Consider the following 20932-nt stretch of genomic DNA (forward strand, 5'->3'; position numbering starts at 1 on the left):
GCAATCAAGGGACTGAAGCTACAACCACCTGGTCCGTGGTCCACCTGGAGTTGTTTTGTTTTCTTTGTTTGTTTTTGAGATGGAGTCTCGCTCTGAGTGCAGCGGTGTGATCTTGGTTCACTGCAATCTCCGCCTCCTGGGTTCAAACAATTCTCCTGCCTCAGCCTCCTGAGTAGCTGGGACTACAGGTATGCACCACCACACCAAGCTAATTTTTGTATTTTTAGTACAGACAGGGTTTCTACTAAAACCCTGGTTGGGCAGGCTGACCTCGAGCTCCTGACCTCAAGTGATCTGCCTGCCTCAGCCTCCCAAAATGCTGGGATTACAAGCATGGGCCACTGTGCCCGGCCCCACCTGGAGTTTTAAAATTCTGATTTATAAATTTATTATATGACAGTCTACCAAAAGTATGCAAATCCTGCACTACACTTATTTATGCATTCAGTGAGTCACCTTTATCTGAGTGCAAGTGGCAACTGTTCTAGAAAATGGGAACCATGAGGTTATCAAAGAACCTGGAGGTAGGGTCAGATGAGGAAGCACATCATTATGATGTCTTACACATGCAGTCATGTCTCCTCTTATAATCCTAAGACTGACCTGTGAGGTTCCTATTACAACCCCTAGTTTACATGTAGGAATATCAGAACCCCAAGGTTTAGAAACAGAACGGCCAGAAACAGGAGGAGGATGGCCACGCAGCTGGGCGTGGCAAGGCCAGGCCTCCCAAGTCTGCATGACTCTTAAGCTCCTGGCCATTCATTACAGCACGCCATCTCCAATGCAGAATCACACCAACAGAACTGAAACTGCACATTAAAGAGAAGGCGAGTGTCACCAAAATCTGTTTCCCAGGCTTCTTTGCAGAATTCCAAATTCCTAGCACGACCAATAAGGCCCTTCTTCTACCTCTGTAGCCTCAATTTATGTCACTTTCCTGTTGTTCCCTATGCTTCGGCCATCCTGGCCTTTCCGTGCTCTGAAGGAGTGGTGCTCCTTCCTAAACCAGGGCCTTTGCACGTGCTGTTCCCACTCCAGTTCACCTAGCTGATTTCTGCTTATCCTTAAAGTCTGGGTTTATCTTATTTCCTCAAGGGAGGCCTCCCTGCTCTGGAGCAGGTCAGGCCACCATGTCCTTTACCGTAGAGCACCCTACTTCTCCTGGACAGCACCTTCACAGATGCTTCTCCTTCAAGGGGTCAGAGTCACCAGGCCACGACTACAGCGCCTGGGCCCCGGAGGTTTCTGATTTCCACAGAAAGCTTCAAGTGCATGCTGTGTGTGAGTGAGCCTGGCCACTTCCTCTGTGGGATTTCAGTTCCTTATCAGTAAAACAGAGCCCGTGGCTTTCCATGAATGTGGGGTTGACTTATCAGAATGCTCAGGTCCCACGTTATCCTCTTGAACGCAGCAGCTTTCCTCTAACCCACGAAAATGGAAAAGCTCCTGTGCCATTCCCGAATACTTATTTAATCTGCATTCTGGGTGGCCCCTAGGGCAGGTGACGGGCATTCTCTACCGCAGGATGGTGCCCCACCTGGTCCTCCCCAGGCCCTGTGGCCATCCTGGCCACCTCCCTGTGGGCTCTCCCAGCCCTGCTGTTCAGCACTGTCCCTACCTCACAGAGGTAGGGAACTCTTTTTCTTACCTTCTTCCTTTTCTTACCTTCGTTCCTCCAATCCCTGATGGCCCCCAGACCTACTGTAGTTGTCTCTGTGTCTTCGGAGAGAAGACACCCCATTAATGTGCCATGAAACCAAATTTACTCCATTTAAAGGGCTGCCTTCATTCGGAGGCTTTGTCCATGTCTTGGTTTTAACCTCTCTTTTCTGAAATTGCAGTAAAAATAAATAGGTGTGTGTTGCTTTAACTTTTCCCTTGGAGAAATCAGAAGCCCCCACCTTTTACTGTCATGGGAAACACCAGGGCCTGAGAAGAACTCCCACCTCGGGCGAGGATGCCGTTCCTGAGTCCCACGCGTGGCCTGGGCTTTCCTTTCCCTACTTCTCTCTTCCCCCGACTTCAGCAGATCCTGAGTCCCACAACTATTCTAGCATTAGCTTCTGCAAGCCCAGCTGGGCTGAGGTTTCTGCGGCTGCTTCCTCTTGGTCTTTCTGGAAAACTCCACTCATTCAGCACCCAAGCAAGAGGTCACCTGTCTGGAACGCACTCCCTCGGCAGCGCTGTGCCACCTCTTTCCACCCCATTTGAGTGGCCGGCACTTACCTGTGCTGTTTGTTACCTGACGTGTCCCTTCTCCCACCTACCAGGCAGTTGGTGCGGCGCTCCCAGCACACTCGGGCAATGAGTGGGCAGGCGCTCAGGTAACGTTTGTCGAATGAATGAATGAGCCACGTGCTCAGGAGGACCCTTTCCAGGGCCTCTGCTGGTTTGTTCTGCTCCGGGACTCTCCACCAGGGAGAAATCCGAGCTGGGGACCTCGCACCACCAGGCTCCGGCCTAAGCCCGCGCCTTGCAAGCCGCCCGTTTCCTACCTCCCGTAGAAACCCCCCGTCCGTCCCGCCCCACTAAGGGCGCACCCCTCTCACGGCGTGAGCGCCAGCCCCGGGAGCTCCAGGAACTCAGGAGAACCCCGCGGGGGTGCCCGGGTGCGGGGCGCGGGGCTGGGCGCACTGGGACAGAGGAAGGGGAGCCCCGGCGACCGCGGGGTCGGGGCCCAGGGTCCGCGCCGAGGGCGGGCGCAGAGCCCGCGGCCGTCCCGCCTCCCGCCGGCGCTCCCGGCCTTTCCCATCCGGCCCGCGACGCTCCGCCCGCCCCGTCCCACATGACGCCGCCTCCGCCGCAAACTTTTTCCTCCCCATCCTGTCGCGGCTCGAAAGGAATGGAAAATGGCGGCCTAGACGCGGAGTTTCCTGCCCGACCCGCGGCGGCTCCGGCGGCGCCATGACGCGCTGGGTGCCCACCAAGCGCGAGGAGAAGTACGGCGTGGGTGAGCAGCGCCGCCGCCGCCGCGCCTCTCGCCCCAAGCCCAGGCTCCGGCGGGGCGGGTGTGCCGGGCGCCTGTTGCCGCCGCCCCGAGCGGCCGCCGGGCCGGGGAGAGGCGCTTCCGCCCGCGCCGCCGCCCCGCTCGCAATGCCCAGCGACCCGGGCCGCCCCGCGCCCCCGGCGGCGTCAGCTCCAGCCCCGGGGATCCGGGTCGGGAACACGAGGGGGTGGGGTGGGAATGGGGGCGGGCGCGTCCCTCCCTAGGGTGTCCCCTCCGACGCCCGCTCCTCTGGACCTCTGCCGTGGAGCCCCCCGGGCTACCCCCAACTCCCCGGCCCCGGCCGCTGCTATCTGCGCGGCTGGGCCCGTCAGGGAAGCCCAGGGGCCACTGTCTCGCGGCGGCTTCTGCTTCTTGGATGAACTTGCGTCCCGCGTCCGGGCTCTGGGTGGGCGGGCTCAGGTCGGCGCGGTCCCAGCGGAGAATTCCGCCCTTTCCCGGCGGGGAGGAGCGGGCGCGACCTGGGTGGCCAGCGCCCCTTGCCCCTCGGCGGTCTCGCTGGGGACCGTGTGGGACCTTGGAGAGAAGGCGAGCGGCCGAGCGCCCCAGTGGCCCCGGGCCTGGAGACCCGTCCGGGAGAGCGGGGGCCTGTTTTTGCTCCGCGGCTCTTTGTCGCTTCCGAGGGGGGATGGAAGGAGTCGGGTTGCAAGTTTACATTTCGGACCCGAGTGCGCATTCCTGAGAGGGAGGCTTTCCCTTGCGGCTGAATAGACGGGCCCGTCCGCGTGGGACCCGCATCCTTGCGCCCCGGGGACTCGCAGCCGGTCGCCGAGGCCTGCGGACGCCCACCTCTTCCTGATCTGCGCGCCTGGTGTCGGGACTGGGCCGTGGCTACTCTCCTGCTCTCCCGGGTCCGGGATCTTCCCAGTTGGTTTTCGGGCTTGCTATTCCCCGTCCCACCATCCACAGACATCCTTGACCGCCTGCCTCATCCAGGCCACTCGACCCGACTGGGAAGACCTTTGGTGGTCTCGCCTCCCACAGCCCAGGCTGTGTCCTCCAAGGGCACCGTCTCAGCAGCAGCCCCGCGCCCATTCTGTGCCTGGCCCGTGCTGGACCTGCCCGACCCTCTGCTGGTGTGGTTCGAATCCTGGCTCTCTGACTTTTGGGAAGCGCCCTGGCAGCCCTTGTCCCCGGAGCGCTCTCCTTTCTGTGAACAGTTGCTTCTCTCTGCTGTCAATGACTTACAGTGGGCCCTGACCACGGAGCCAGCTGGACAGTGGTCACGGGGACAGTCCTAGGACAGCCCTGGGTCCTACCGGGTCTGCACTTAGCTTGTTCCACATGCTGGGAGGCATAGGGGGCCTCCTTGCTTCAGGACCATTATGGCTGAGCTTCCTCCCCATCTCCCCATTTTGCAGATGAGGAAACCGAGGCCCAGACACATTCACAAAAGTGCAGGAGAGCTCATCTGACTGCAGACTCAGTGTGTAACCTGCACCCTGTGCACCACCTAATGGATTCAGTCTGGGGCACTTGGCACGGGCCTTCAGTCTGCATCGGAGGCGAGAGGTTCGGGGTGGATATTCCACCTGAGAATGCTTGGGGTGTGGCGACAGTGGGGGTCCCTGCGGGGGTAGTGTGTAGAGGTGAGAGCTGAGGACTGACTCCCAGGGAACCTAGCACCAGCACACTCAGAGAGAGAGGAAGAGGTGGATAGGCAGGAGAGGCAGGAGGCTGGCAGAGGAGCAGGCATCCCATAGCCCTGGCCCTGCTGAGGAAGCAACTTAGGTGCCCATGGCCAGGGTGCAGTAGTGGCCATTGGGGGTGTAGTGGGGGCCATCGGGGTGCAGTGGGGCCATCACTGCTCCCATTCTACAGAGGCAAGGAAGAGGTGGATTGCTTGCCTGAGCTCACATCACCAGTAAGTGGTGCCTCCTGGGTGTGAAATGTGGCCGCCCTGGGTTCAGCTGTCACAGTGTCCTGTGCTTGCCTGCAGATGGGGAGGGCTTCTCTTTGGGACGCCACATTTTAAGAGACCTTGTTACCCTTCGTCTGCCCCCAGAGAGACCTGGATGGTGTCAGTTAGGATCCTATAGTGTAGCTGGATGGTCTGGAGAAGACCGAAAAGAATGTTCGTAGATGGGAGAACGGGGTCTCCTTGCTGGGGAGGAGGCTGAGGGCCAGGACAGGGTGGTGCGCTTGAGTCTCACACCTTCCAGAAGCTTCACCAGCGCTCATGGTGGTGACTTCTAACATCACACCTCTTGCTAATACTTAGGTTTTAAGAAAACTCCATGTTTGATTATTAAGAAAAAATAAATTTAAAAAAGTTAAAAAAAGAAAAAATAGAAAACCGTTGGAAAATTTTAAAAGGCGAAAAGTATCTGGGATGGTTTTGCCAGGAAATGCTAGGGAAGATGTGAAGGGCTGAAGGTAGAGAAGAGAGTGGCTGCTGTGCTTCCTCTCACTGGGTGCAGATGGCAGCTTGCTGGGTAGACAGTAATGAGACAGCACCACTCCGTCGGCATCCAGAGCGAGTCCCCCATCAGGGAGGGTGGGAGGGGAGCTGAGCATGAGCGCAATGGGGCCATCCCAGGCTCCCCACTTGTCTGCAAGTGTGCAGTGGGAGGATTTTAGTGGTTCTCACGAAGGGTGTTGACTGGGAAGGATGTAGGTGCTGGGATGTAGGGATTTATTTCCAGTAGGTGATTGGCTGTTTCCACCTAAGGGAAAATTACTGGAGGACCCCTCCACCATCCTTACCAACTCCAGCATTTTTCGGAGCTTAACAACAGGGCTGTGTTTCCCTGGAGGCGCTCTGGTGGCTCTGTGGGTGGACCACACTTCCACTCTGGCCACTTGGCCCATGAATGAATCACGAGGGGAAAGAAAATGATAAAACTCCATCTCATTTGGAAACATGAATCACAGCTTATTGTTTGCAAGTACTTGGAATCTGTTAGAAGCATTGTTTGTAAATGAGATACTTCAGTTGTATATTTATTTTGTAAAATTGGGAAAGGAGTAAACAGCTGATCTGGGGTTCCTTCTGCAAAGGCAGGAAATGCTGGTTCCTCCCAATTCATTCCACTGGGGGCTGCCTGTGAAATTTACCAGCCCGCGTTTCCCCCTTGGTTTTGAGTTGGTGGGTCATGTTTACGGGCCTGGCATATTAACAGGCATAAACCTTGACTCAGCTGTCACACTGGCCAGATGATCTTTTCTCTCACAGCCCAGTAGGCAGTTTTATGTCCTGACATCAATAAAATTATGTTGCCATGGATCCTGTTCCTAAGATTAGGTGAAAAGATGCAGTATGTTCTAGAATCACACGTGAGGACCATGTGCTCACTCACTCACATCTCAACAATGGTGTTGAAGGCAGAATAATGGTCCCCAAAAAGGTCCACGCCCTAATCCCCAGACTCTGTGAATTCGATATGTTACATGGCAAAAGGGACTTGGCAGATGTGATTCAGGTTACTTGGAATTGGTAGATGGGAGATTATTCAGGACCATCCACATGGGCACAGAGAACTTTGGCTGTCAAAGTTGTGAAACAGGCAGTCAGAAGATCCTATGTTTGGAAGCACAGTTGCTGGCCCTGAGATGTAGGGGCTCACTTGCAAGGACCAGAGAGAGGCCTCAGGGAGCTACGGGAGGCCCCTAGCTAATGACCGGCAGTCACAAAGAATTGGATCCTGCCAACACCCTGAATGAGCTTGGAAACAGATTTCCTCCCCAGGGCCTCCTGCTAAGAGCCCAGCCAGCCAACACCTTGATTTTGAGACCCTGAGCTGCTGGGCGTGTGGCCTGTGGAACTGAGATAATAAATTTGTGTGGTTTTAAGCTGGCTGGGTTGTGGGAATTTGTTATGGCAGCAGTGGAAAACTAATACAGATGATGGGAGAGAAGCTTGCAGGGTGAGGCTCTCTTGCACCCTTGAGATCTGTTACTAAGTTCATTGAAGGTAGTGAACCCAAGTGTGCTCTTCACTTTGGCCACTTCCAAGTGCAGCTCTCAAATGGGATGGGGCATTGGCACTGCTCTTATTCATAATGGGACCCTTGAGCAAATTATTCATACTTTCTTAGCCTTGGTTTTCTCATCTGTGAAGTGGAACCAAGCCTGCTTGCTGCCGAGTTGTGAGGACTCGCTGAGATGATGTTGGCAGAGAATTTAGCCCTGCGTTTAAGATATGCCAAGTACTCAATGAAGCGTTGCTTTTGTTAACTTTTTATTTAATAAAGCATAAAGTTTAGAAACGTAGTGACAAGTGACTTCTGTGTGCGTTTAACAGGTTGCCGGAAAAATGCCTTTCTTCAAAAGTTGGTTTCTTGATAGTGTGTTTTGCTTTCTAATTGGGGTAGAAGTCACATTTGCTCAGTGTGAGGAGCCTGACTTGCATGCCTTCACATTAGCTCTGAGCAATGATAATTGCTAGGAATTGTGTGATATCCAAATAAATTTGGGAGCGTGGGAGTTGATGAGAGATCTCTTTTGTTATCTAGAGTAGCAAGCAAGCTGCTATTTTGGGGAAGAAAAATTAGATTTGATCATAAGTAAATAGAAATGCAGGCATTTTCATTCACTGGAATTGCAGCAAAACCAAATCAGGGCATATTATATTTCTACAAACCTGATTTTACTTTGGAAACATAAAAAATTTAAATTTATTTCTATGCCATTGTTTGCCTAGGATACCAGACATCTGATCAGGATTGTCTTAGTGCGTGTCAGTAGTTCTGTCTCTTTATCACCTCTGTGGATGCAGGTAGTGAAATGGGGAGGAAGAAATAGGCCACGTGGTGTCCTTTGCTGGGTGTGGCGCTGACACCCCAGGGCCATCGCTGTAGCAAGTGCACGCTTGTACACTGTCCCCACCCTCCTTCCCTCCCTCCCTTTTCCCTTCTTTCTTTTCTTCCTCTCTGTACTTTGTATTTTCAGATGATTGCATTAAACTTTGTATTTTCAGATAATTATAGCCAAATGCGGGTGTAAAATATAATTCAGGGAGATCGTGAGTAGCCATTACTAGTTTCACCTAAGGTTACATCTTGTAAAGCTGTAGTACAGCATCACGACTGGGATATTGACATCAATAGTCAAGGTACAGAACATTTCCAGCACCACAAGCACCACGCCTACCTCCCTCCACGCCTTTCTCCCCTCAAATCCTGGCCACCCTTTGCCTGTTCTGTGTTTTTATAATATTGTCCTTTAAAGAGTGTTCCATTAATGAAATTGCATAGGAGGTAAGCTTTCGGGATTGGCTTTTTTCACTCAGTATCTCTCTCTGGATATTCATCCGGGTGTTGCTTCTTTTCTTTGCTGAGTATCATTTCATGGTCTGGATATGCCCCAGATTAACTGTTCACCTGTCGAAGGACATCTGAGTTTGGCTGTGACAAATACAGCTGCTGTCAACAAGCACATACAGGTTTTAGTGTGAACCTAAGTCTTCATTTTCTGGGATAAATGCCCAGGAGTGCAGAGGCTGAGTCGTCTGGTAGTTGGATGTTTAGCTTTTTAAGAAACTGCCAAACTTTCCTGTTTGGCAGAGTAACTGTGCCAGTTCACATTCTCACCAGCAGCGTATATGTGATTGTAGATTTCTCGGAATCCTTGCCATCATTTGTCACCGTCCTTATTGCTTGTGTAGGTGTGTAGTTGTCTGTCATTGTGGTTGGAGTTTGCATTTGCCTTGGTTTCATTTGGGAGCCAGCGTGCAGCTCCCTGTGCTGCTGCGGTACAGGAGAAGGCAGCCAACCCAGGGCGTGCTGATGGGGGCGCTGTATGAGCGGGTCCACTGAGCTGTGAAATTGTGGAGTGTATTCAGGGAAGGACTTTGATCCAGTTTGAAGAGACATCATGGAGTGGAAGGCTGACCGGGCACATGCACCAGTGTGGAGACCACGGCTAACACCAGGTGGTCGCTTGTCAAGATGCGGTTGTCAAGATGTTCACTTTTCAAACCCTTCAGTGCATCCGGAAGGCCTTCAGGGAGGAAATGAGGAGGCGCCCGAGGCGGGGTCAGAGTTTGAGTTTTAGCCCTGACAAGGCCACTCTTCATGCATATGACCCAGGGTGAGTGTTTGAACCTCTTCCAGCCTGGTTTCTGCGTTTTTAAGCAGCGATGTTCAGGATGGTACTGTGGGCTTTGCTTCACTGAGGTTGGGCTGATGGGAGTTGACAGGAACTAATTAATGTATCTTAAGGCAGTTTGGAAACATTGTTATGCAAATGGATTGCATTTGCCATCAGCCACTGTTCCTCAATTTGCTTTTATTGATATGATGGGAAGTGCTTTGGAGCTGACGTTGAAATCACAGTGTGGAATTTGTGTGTTAGTTGACTGGAGCTACCATAACAAAGGACCACAAGGCAGGGTGGCTTAACCAACAGGACTGTGTTTTTTCACAATTCTGTAATGCTGGAGTCAAGGTGTTTTGGTGGTTGGTTTCTTCTGAGACCTCTCTCCTTGGGTTACAGACAGCTGTCTTCACCCTGTCTTCATAGGGTCTTCCTTCGGTGTGTGTCAGTGTCCTCATTTCCTCTTCTTATAAGGCCACTATGGCCAGCCTCGGTGGCTCACACCTGTAATCCCAGCACTTTGGGAGGCTGAGGTGGACGGGCCACCTGAGGTCAGGGGTTAGAGACCAGCCTGGCCAATATGGTGAAACCCCATCTCTAGTAAAAATACAAAAAATTAACCTGGTATGGTGGCGGGCGCCTGTAATCCCAGCTACTGGGGAGGCTGAGGCAGGAGAATCACTGGAACCTTGGAGGCGGAGGTTGCAGTGAGCCAAGATTGCGCCATTGTACTTCAGCCTGGGCAACAAGAGCAAAACTCCATCTCAAAAAAAAAAAAAGAGACCGGGCGCGGTGGCTCACGCCTGTAATCCTAGCACTTTGGGAGGCCAAGGCGGGGAGATCACGAGGTCAGGAGATCGAGACCCTCCCGGCTAACACGGTGAAACCCTGTCTCTACTAAAAATACAAAAAACTAGCCGGGCGTGGTGGTGGGTGCCTGTAGTCCCGCTACTCGGGAGGCTGAGGCAGGAGAATGGCGTGAACCCGGGAGGCGGAGCTTGCAGTGAGCCGAGATTGCGCCACTGTACTCCAGCCTGGGCGACAGAGCGAGACTCCATCTCGGAAAAAAAAAAAAAGAAAGGACACTAGTCATACTGGATAAGGGCCTACCCTACCGTAAAGACCACACTTTAACTTAGTCACCTCTTTAAATTCCCTGCCTCCAAATACAGTCACACATCCAGGATGCTGAATTTCTGAGGTTAGAACACTGACATATGGATTTGGAGGGACACAGTGTAGGCCATAACAGTATGATTTTGATAACATAAGACTTTTCATCTACAGTTTCCCTCTGTCTTTAGTGGCCTTTGAATTTTTTTTTTTTTTTTTCCTGCAAGCCCATGGGTCCCTGGTGCTACTGGACTCCAGGGAGGTAAGGAGATTTCTAATGGACTCCGATTTGTTTCTGTTCAGATCTGGAAATTCCTTGTAATCAAATTAGTGACAGAACAATGCAATCAGGTAGTTTGAGATCCAAACAGGAACTTCAGAGCAGTTCTTTAAGTGTGATCATTCTCCTGTGAGTGTGGCTCAGTCTCTTTGAGCTCAACCTACCTGGGCTTAAGCTGCATTTAGCATTAGGATATTCACATATCCTGCTTGGACTTAATTCCAATTTCTTACCATTTATGTTTTTGTAGCATGAGTAGGGCAGCCGGCCTCATACTGGCTCTGGAATCCCATTTGGACAGTGATGGCAAAACCCGGGCTTTGGTGCTGGTGTCACACACTTGGTGACCCAGGGCTGTCCCACACAACTCCAGGGGGCACTGTTCTTCTCCACAGCCCACGAGGCTGGCTTCTGTCCTCCACTCGCACCTTGCATGGCCCTCCGTGGCCTTGGGCCGTCAGAAAAGCGCTTTAATATCAGGAGCTAATGGGGCAAGGGAGGGGGCTTGGCTTGTGACAAATAAATGACACCGGGCTTCTTGATGATGACTTGCAAGCTCAGTTTTGGCCTGCCACTCTGCAGTTATCCACATGCCCACATGCACGTGGGAAACTGAGTATCCATGCAGGCACTCCCTGTCTTCAAAAGGCAGATGGTTTCACCCCAGACAGATGTCTGTCAGTTCGTTAAATTTTCATTTGGGTGCCTTGAGGAGAAAAAGATGCTTTCTCTTGGCATATAGTGTGTGCTGTCAAAACAGCTCAGGTTAGGGGTCATAGAGATCCGTCTTTGAATATCAGCCTGGTGTCTTATTAGGCATGTCACCTTGGGGGTTATTTACCTTAAGCCTGAGTTTCTCCTTTGTAAAACTGGTGATAACACCAACCTCTTTGAGCCCTTCTGAGGAGAAAGAGATAACCTAGCCCAAACCGGGCCCATGGTCTGTGCTTGATAATGTTAGTTTCTTTCATCCTTTATTGATTGCTTTGTAAGTAGAAGGCTGTGTTGCTTGGGACTGAATCTCTAGCTTAATTCAGGCTCTCCCCAGCCCTGCTGCATGGGCCCAATTGCTTCTGTAGCCCCTGCCTGTTGCAAAGTGCTGGTCAGAATTTTAATGTTAGCTCTGAGGTTAGATCAGGGACTGTAGTTCTTATTGATTGCTGGGGGGTCCTGAAGGGACAGGATGAAGGCAGATCTCTACATCTCTCATCAGAAATGTTACCTTGAGTCTTTATCTAGTTGCAGTTGCTGTTTAGACCTATGATTTGTTGCTGCATCTCCTGAGGAGTGTGATGCAAGATTTTTATGCCATCTTGAGTGATTTGTTTCAGTTTTAAATTTTATTTTATGTATTTATTTTTATAGACAGGCTCTTGGTCTACTGGCCAGACCAGAGTGCAGTGATGCGATCATAGCTCACTGCAACCTTGAACTCCCAGGCTCAAGTGATCCTCCAACCCTGGCCTTCTGAGTAGCTGGGACTACAGGTCTAGCTAATTTTAAAAAACTTTTTTTAAGGAGATTGGGAGAGGGTCTTGTTATGTTGCCCTGGTCACAAACTCTTGACCAAAGTGCAGGGATTAGAGATGTGAGCCACCACACCCAGGGGAGTGATTTAACTTAATTGGTTACACTAGGTAAACTTAGGTGTATTTATGTAACAGTCATGATTTCCTTTCTGACTGTTAGCTAGCTGCTGTAACAAACAGCCCCAACATTTTGCTGGCTTCATACAATACAAGTTTGTTTTTCATTTGTGTCAAAGTGGGCGGTGGGGAGGGTGAGCAGGGGCTCTGCTCTGCCCAGCCATTCAGAGTCTCTGGCTCCTTCGACCCTGCCAGTCTGCCCTCCACTGCCCTTCGCCATTCAACCTGTAGATGGGGAAAGAAAGAGATGAGGATGGTGCATAGATTTTCTTTCTGGCCTGGTCTGGGGGTGGTGCCCATCCCTTCTGCTCACATTTTCTCACCGTGACCTGAGTCTCTGGTCAGACCTGCAGCAAGTGGGGTGGGAAATGTAATCTGACTGTGTGCCTCGCAGGAAGAGGAGAATGTGGATTTGGTGGTCTCCTCCACGTGTTCCTATTGATGCTTATTTTCCATTACCAGGAAGAATGTTAGTCTGGACTCTTCAGCTTCATTGGCATTGAGCATAGAGGTTGTACATCCTCAGGACTTTCACCCTGAAAGTCACTTGGCAGAACAGATGTTCATGTCCCTATAAAGACGGAAGTGATGCCAAGGACAGATGCCACCTTTTTCCTTGGGGTGTATTTTGCTACTTATGTCCTATAGATTTCAGGATATTCTTCAGGGTATACCAAGCCCGAGAACAGTGCTGCTTTCTCAATGTGTCTTTTTCTTTTTTGGGGGGGGGGATGGAGTCTTGCTCTGTTGCCCAGGCTGGAGTGCAGTGGCACAATCTTGGCCCACTGCAACCTCCGTCTCCCGGGTTCAAGCAGTTTTCCTGCCTCAGCCTCCCAAGTAGCTGGGATTACAGGTGTGCACCACCGCATCTGGTAATTTTTTGTATTTTTAGTAGTAACACGGGGTTTAGTTACTAACACGGGTTAGTAACACGGGGTTTCACTGTGTTAGCCAGGATGGTCTCGATCTCCTGATCTCGTGATCTGCCCACCTTAGCCTCCCAAAGTGCTGGGATTACAGGCGTGAGCCACCGTGCCTGGCCTCAGTGTGTCCTGTCCTTTTCATATCTGTCTGGCTGTTCCTGTTCCCACCATCCAAAAACACATGCACACCCCAGGCCCCTTTCCTGTGCTGTTTAATTCTTTTGGCCTCAGAAGGCTGTGTACTAAAGCTTGCTAATGAGAACCGTGTCTTTGTTTTTAAGTGTTTTTTGTCTTTACAGAATGGAATCTTTATATTCTGAAATAACTCTTGTCTATGAGTATGTATGCAATGAGAAAGGCTATAAAGTTAAATCAAGGAGAGCAACAGTGACTTAAAAGTTAGGCGTTGGGACACTATGGTGTGGAGTTTAGAGCACTGGATTGAGAGCCTGAATAATAGGGCCTGGTATTCCTGGGTACAGCACTTAACTGCTGCCACCTCTGCCCTCCCTGAGCCCCAGGCCCCTTACCTGGAGTTAGGGCATATCCTAGCACATCTGTGCATCTCAGCTCTGCCCAGGGGAGAGAGCAGGACAGTGTGTGTGGAAGAGCTCTGAGAAGAGAAAGTACTACTTAGTGTTGGGTTATTCATGTTAAACTATTATACAGTCAATATTAACTTCTTATAGAGAAAATATATGATTTCTGGTGATTGTTTTAAACTGGAAAAGGACAGTGTGGCATTGTGAGTTTCACTTTCCTCAAAGTTTTATGATTTTTATTTTACTTATTAGTAGACAAGTTTTCTAGTAATTGATTATGTTGTGAGTAGATGAACATCTTGCATAAGCAGCTAGCCTGGGCTGCTGTGTAACCTATGCATAGAGACGAATGATGATGAAGCCTGTGTGTTTCAGCCTCGGTTAGGAAACCTTCTGTCCTAAGCCACAGATAAGTTAAAGAAGACTCTGCCTCGAAATAACTCATTTCTTCCCTCCCTTCTCCCCTTCTTCCCTCATTCCTTCTGTCCTTTCTTCCTCCCTTCCTTCCTTTCCTCCCCTCCTTCCTTCTCCCCCTCCTTTCCTTCCTTCCCTTCTTTCTTCCTTTCTTCCTGTTTGCTTGCCAGCCCTGTTCTTAGACATTGGTATCTGGAGCTGCCCTCATGGGGTTTATAGTCTGATACAGCCAACTCTTCCATATCTGAAACTCTCGAGGCCAGTGGTGTTTCAGAATTCCAGTTTGTCACAGTGCAGAGAGACAGGTGGGAGCTGTGCGAGGCCAGCGGTGTTGCAGAATTCCAGTTTGTCACAGTGCAGAGAGACAGGTGGGAGCTGTGCTTGTGGCTCCTGTGCCAGACACCCCCGAGCAGCTCTGGGCAACACCCTGGAGTCGAGCATATTGATTCTGCTGCCATGAGCGTGTGAACATTCACAGCACGAGGGAAGCCATCCGTAATTAGCTCCTCTCCGCTCAGGTTAGACTTTTGCAGTTAAATGAATTACAGAAATCTCTTTGGGTTTGGGAACTTTGTGGGTATTTCGGGCTTGTGGGTAATGAACTGTCGATGTTGTATTTTTTCACAGCTCAACCAACATATTCAGGTTTTGTCTTCTCAGGGCCTGTCATTCATTCTGGTTCTCTGATCAGGTTTCCTCAGACTGTGGGTGCCTGCAGCCAGCCCGGAAGCTCTTTAAAATGCCCTTCGTGGCCATCCTGGCCTCATTCCCAGATCCACTCCTGTCTAGCTGGGTACCTGGCTGGTCCCCGGTCACAGTCTGCAATTCCTACTCCCCTGCCTCAGCTTGACAGGGTCTGTGGCTGATCCGAGTCAGGCCCCGGGCACTGCTGGCCTCATCACATTGGCCTCTGGACCCCTTCTGGAAGAGACTTATCCCTTTGTTCCACCCCGGGCTGTGGGGACAAGATTTTGCGAGAGCTGAGGGCCCAGTGAGAATGGTCTTGAGTCCTTAGGGCCTGGGAGCCGTAGGTGGAAGTGGGAAGGAGGAGGAGGAGAGTGGGGAGGAGATGCGAGGACTAAGCGCACCCAGGGCCAGTTTAAGAGGTCAGGGTCGAGGACATTAGAGGCCTGTCTCCCCCAGGCGCATAGAGCTGTGAGTTTTCCTTCTTCAGTTCCTTAGCCAGAACCCCTAAAGCAGATTCTGGGGTGATGGAACTCTGGGTATGAGTTCTTGTCAGCCAGGCATAGTTAGGAGCTTGGGCCTGCAGTAGGTAGCTCCTCATCTGGACGAGAGAGACTCAGCTGTGCCCATTGAGAGCTTGTGCTGCCTGCAGAGTGACCTGCCTGAGACTCATTGCCTGGTCCCTGTGAATATTAAGTGGCTTCAACACAAAGAAGGGACTTCCAGGGGAGGCTGCCCGGGATTGCCAGTGCAGTGGGGCTCCGCTGATGCTCAGGATCACCAGCGTGCAGCGGGGACTCCACTGATGCCTGGGATTGATTGCCAGCGTGCAGCGGGGACTCCACTGATGCCTGGGATTGATTGCCAGCGTGCAGCGGGGACTCCACTGATGCCTGGGATTGATTGCCAGCGTGCAGCGGGGACTCCACTGATGCCTGGGATTGATTGCCAGCATGCAGTGGGGGCTCCGCTGATGCCCAGGATCCACCAGCGTGCAGCGGGGGCTCTGCTGATGCCTGGGCTTGCATGCCGCTGCCGCTGCCTACTGGTGCGTGGCCGTAGCCGCCTGTGCCCAGCTGGTGTGCTTGTCCAAGGTGATGACGGTACTTTTTATTGCACAGAGTTGCTGGAGAGTTGAATGACCTGGGTCATGTCAGCACAGTTTCTCAGTCCCTGCACTGTTGACATTCTGGGCAGGATAATTTTTCACCCTGGGGAGCTGTCCTGTACCTTGCTGGATACTTAGCAGGGCCTGCCCAGTAGATCCCGGTAGCAGGATCCCCCTCCAGCTCTGTATGTTCTTCAGATGATTTGGGGATATCACTGGTATTTTAATAAGTTCTAGAATTTCCCCCATTGACATTGCCAGGATGTCAAGCCAGGATGTCTCAGCCATTGCCAACTGTCCCGGGGGTAAGTGGGGCGGGATGGCCTAACTCATGGTAAACACTCAACAGCTGCTTACTGCTACTAATGATACTGTGTTATTAGCAGCAAAGTCAGTGAAGTCACTTCTGTATATTTGGGAAGAAAAGCTAGAAACCCCAACGACTTGGTCTGGCAGGGTGTGCAAGTGGGCACGGAGGATTCGGACAGGTGGGCACGGAGGATTTGGACAGGTGGGCACAGAGGATTTGGAGGAGGAGAAAGTCAAGGTGCAGATGGGCACAGAGGATTTGGAGGAGGAGAAAGCCAAGAGGGAGTGTGGGGGCCCTTCGGCCAAGCTTCTTGGCTGTCTAAAGATCATTAGGAGCTGGCTGTGTTTCATTCTCCTTCTGAGAGACAAACATGAGTTTCTCTTGAGGCCAGGAGTGATGTGCAGATGAACACGAATTGTGTGGCTCATCCCAACATGTCCTTTAAGAAACCCCATGCAGGCTGCTTAGAGACCTTCCTAAACGCAGGAACTCAAGCACTTGCTTCTTGGAGTTTTATTTGCTGGAATAAAGGCACTTATCAACCTCTTTTTTATTTTTCGAAAATAATAACTTATTTTCTTTAACATAATTGACTTCACCAGAGGCAAATACCGATTTAGCAGGAAGGAAATGTGATTATTTTTCTTTCAAATTGCTGTGCTTCTATTAACTTCACAAGATTTGTTTTCAAGTCCTCCTAACATCATAAGTGTTTTCCTGACCATTTTTCAAAGGCAGGAATGGTCCTGTTCCTCCAGGCACCATGGCCAAGTGGCCAAATTTCTTCACATTATTCTTGGGGGTTGTTGCTTTGAGAATCAGCCCGGTGAGGCCAAGGGGAATGGGAGGTGGGGGTGTGTGCAGGAGGCCTGAGACTTAGGTGACCCCGATGACGGTCTGTGCTATTTCCATACTCAAGCTCTGTGGCCATCAGCCTGTTGCTCTGAGGGACAAAAGCTTTCTTATCCCAACCCAGGCTGGATGACCCCCCGATCCCGTGTCGCTCTCTGCAGTTCTGCGACATGCTTCCCCTCCAGTCTCCCTGGGGGCAGGTGGTGGCTCCGTGTCCCCTGCTAGACGGAGGGCTCTCGAGGGTGAGGGCTTAATCCTGTTGCTTTCTCTCTTCCCAGCACCTGCTGTGGTCCCTGGCACACCTTGTCGTACATTGAATGAAGGCAAAGGGAGAGATTTCATCTTAGCAAAATGTCATGAACTGCCTGGAGAACCATGAGTTTTCTGTTGGTGGGGAGTTACGTCTTGGAGGGGGCACCACTTCCAGGACTAAGGCAGTGTTGGCTCAGCTCAGGAATGCAGTGGGTGACGGGGTCAGCAGCCCTAAAGCTCCCTCCACCCCCGCTGTGGGAAGTACCCACTGGGGGCTCCATCCCGATGGGCTTCCTGAGCTAAGATGGGCGCTTTGTCCATGCTGGATAAATATGTGGCGATGTTGGTGGGTTGGGCAAGTCAGTTACACGACTCTGTGTGTTCTTCAGATGATTTGGGGATATCACTGTTATTTTAATAAGTTCTAGAATTTCCCCCATTGACATTGCTATAAGGCAATTAAATTAAATTAAAGTTCCTTCTTAATAAAATGTTCCAGTAAAACGCTTTCCTAGTCCCCTTGTTGATGTTTGTCTGCAGTGACTGGATTAGCTGGCGGGAGAATAGAAGAAAAGTGGATTTTGAAGGGAGATTGTGCTTGAGTCCCGCTTCCAGCTCCTAGTCATTGTGGGACCCCAGTAGGGCTCCCCAGAGCTTTCAGGTCTTGATCATCTGTAAAATGAGGGTCCTGCCACCAGTCTTTTCTGCTCCCAAATGCAGTAATGAAAAGCCAATGAAATCAAAGTATATAATATATATGCTAAAGTACTTTGTAATTATAAAGCATTAAACAGCTAAAAGGAATAATAAATTCTGTTCAGAGCACAGATTGGCAAGCTTTTTCTGCAGAGGTCTAGAAAATAAATACTTTAGGTTTTGCAGGCCAAGAGGCAAAATGGAGGATACTATGTTAAGACATTAAACCTAGAACTACCATCTGACCCAGTGATTCTTCTCTTAGGTGTGCACCCAGAAGAAGTAGAAACAGTTCACATAGGCTGGTCCGAGTGCAGTGGTGTTTACAACTAGCTGATCACAACCACTTACTGATGTCATTGTTCCTTCTCCACTCCCACTGCTTCACTTGCCTTTACAAAAAGTTCAGGCCGAGCACGGTGGCTCACACCTGTAATCCCAGCACGTTGGGACGCCGAGGCGGGCAGATCACCTGAGGTCAGGAGTTTGAGACTAGCCTGGGCAACATGGTGAAACCCCGTCTCTACTAAAAATACAAAAACAATTAGTCAGGCATGGTGGTTCGCACCTGTAATACCAGCTACTGGGGAGGCTGAGGCAGGAGAATCACTTGAATCTGGGAGGCAGAGGTTGCAGTGAGCCGAGGTCGCACCATTGCACTCCAGTCTGAGCAGAAGAGTAAGACTGTATCTCAAAAAAAAAAAAAAAAAAGAAAAGTTCAAACAAGTAGTTATTTACAATTGTTCGTAGCAGCATTAGTCACAATACTTAAAAGGTAGAAACAATTCAAATGTCCATCATTGGATGAATGGATAAAGAAAACATGGTATGTCCCTATAATGGAATATTATTCAGCCATGAAAAGGAATGAAACACCGATCATGCTACAGCATGGGTGAACCTTGAAAACATGCTAAGGGCAAGAAGCCGGTCACAGAGGGACATACATGATTCTATTAATAGGAAATGTGATTCTGTTTATATGAAATGTCCAGAATAGGCAAATCTGTAGACACAGAAAGCAGATTAGTGGTTGCCCGGGACTAGGGGAGGGCATCATGGGGAGTGGCCTCTTAGTGGGAGTGTCAGTCTGTTTGCATTACTATAAAGGAATACTTGAGGATGGGTAAGAGAGAGAGAGAGAGAGATTTGTTTGTTTATTTGAGATGGAGTCTCGCTCTGTTCCCCAGGCTGGAGTGCAGTGGCGCGATCTCAACTCACTGCAGCCTCCACCTCCTGGGTTCAAGCAATTCTCCTACCTCAGCCTCCCGAGCAGCTGGGACTATAGGCATGCACCACCCGCCTGGTTAATTTTTGTATTTTTAGTAGAGATGGGGTTTTGCCATGTCGGCCAGGCTGGTCTCGAACTCCTGACCTCAGGTGATCCACAAGGCTAGGTAATTTATAAGAAAAGAGGTATAAGGCTGGACACAGTGGTTCATGCCTGTGGCCCCAAAACCTTGGGAGGCCTAGGCAGGCTGATCCTTTGAGCCCAGAAGTTGGAGACCAGCCTAGACAACATGACAAAACCCCATCTCTACAGAAAATTTAAAAATTAGACAGGCGTGGTGGCACACACCTGTAGTCCCAGCTATTCAAAAGGCTGAGGTGGGAGGATTAGGTCCCTGGAGCCCAGGAAGTGGAGGTTGCAGAGATTGCATCACTGCATTTCAGCCTGGGTGACAGAGTAAGACCCTGTATCAAAAAAAAAAAAAAAAAAAAAAGAATTATAATTGGCTCATGTTTCTGTAAGCTGTACAGGAGTCATGGTGCTGGCATCTGCTTCTGGAGAGGCATCCGGAAACTTCCAATCATGGCAGAAGGGGAAGGGAGAGCCAGTGCATCACAGGACAAGAGCAGGAGGAAGAGAGGGGAGGAGCTGCCACACTCTTAAACAACCAGTGTCTCGGGAACTCACTGAGTAAGAACTTGGTCCTCACCAAGAGGATGGTGCGAAGCCATTCCGGAGGGAGGCGCCATGATCCAAATCCCTCCCACAAGGCCCATCTTCAACATTGGGGATCACATTTCCACAAGAGATTTGGAGGGGACAGACATCCAAATGGTATCAGTGACTTTGGGGTTTCCTTATGCAGTGATGAAAATACTTAAGAACTAGGCAGAGGTGGTGGTTGCACAACATTAGGAATGTACTAAATATTAAACACTACTAAATTGTATACTTTAAAATGGTTAATTTTCTGTTATGTTAGTTTTACCTCCTTTAAAAAAAAAGATGAGGACCGGGTACGGTGGCTCACGCCTATAATTCCAGCACTTTGGAAGGCTGAGGTGGGCGGAGCACCTGAGGTTGGGAGTTTGAGACCAGCCTGACCAACATGGAGAAACCCCATCTCTACTAAAAATACAAATTAGCCGGATGTGGCAGCGCATGCTTGTAATCCCAGCTACTCGGGAGGCTGAGGCAGGAGAATTGCTTCAGCCCGGGAGGCGGAGGTTGCGTTGAGCCGAGATTGTGCCATTGCACTCCAGTCTGGGCAACAAGAACGAAACTCCATCTAAAAAAATAAAATAGAATAAAAGATGGGAACCATTCTTAGCTTATGCGCAGTACAAAGCTAAGCTGTGGGCCGCATTTGGCCCATAGGCTGTAGTTTGCCGACCTCTGGTCTAGAGTCTTAGAACCTTTTAGTTTTAGAATAATGACCATTATTTTTGTAATAATATTGTATGCTAGTTATTAAAAGATTGCAAACTATATTAAAGTTAAAAGGATGTAAAAAACTTAGGCATGGCTGGGCGTGGTGGCTCATGCCTGTAATCCCAGCACTTTGGGAGGCCGAGGTGGGTGGATCACCTGAGGTCAGGAGTTCGAGACCAGCCTGGCCAACATGGTGAAACCCCATAACTACTAAAAATACAAAAATTAGCCGGGTGTGGTGGCAGGTGCCTGTAATCCCAGGTACTCGGGAGGCTGAGGCAGGAGAATCGCTTGAACCCGGGAGGCGGAGGTTGCAGTGAGCCGAGATGGCACCACTGCACTCCAGCCTGGGTGACAGAGCAAGACTCTGTTTCAAAACAACAACAAAAACAATAAAAATCCTAGGC

The 20932-nt window shown here is 50.5% G+C and overlaps 1 protein-coding gene across 5 annotated transcripts in view; it reads left to right on the plus strand.

The window, feature by feature from the left end:
- Positions 1 to 2777: 2777 nt before the first annotated feature.
- Positions 2778 to 20932, plus strand: part of DOCK1 (dedicator of cytokinesis 1) — a 585238-nt gene continuing 567083 nt past the window's right edge. For 2 of the 5 annotated variants that reach the window (XM_054659996.2, XM_063782260.1), the window contains exon 1: positions 2779 to 2953. In XM_054659996.2, coding sequence (XP_054515971.1) covers positions 2908 to 2953 — 46 coding nt within the window. In that variant the 5' untranslated portion in view covers positions 2779 to 2907. Of the gene's footprint in view, positions 2954 to 20932 lie in introns of all 5 variants that reach the window. The other 3 variants (XM_054659994.2, XM_054659997.2, XM_054659991.2) reach the window with 2 other exon arrangements.

Source organism: Pan troglodytes, chromosome 8 (assembly GCF_028858775.2).
Source record: "Pan troglodytes isolate AG18354 chromosome 8, NHGRI_mPanTro3-v2.0_pri, whole genome shotgun sequence".
NCBI classification, from domain to species: Eukaryota; Metazoa; Chordata; class Mammalia; order Primates; family Hominidae; genus Pan; species Pan troglodytes.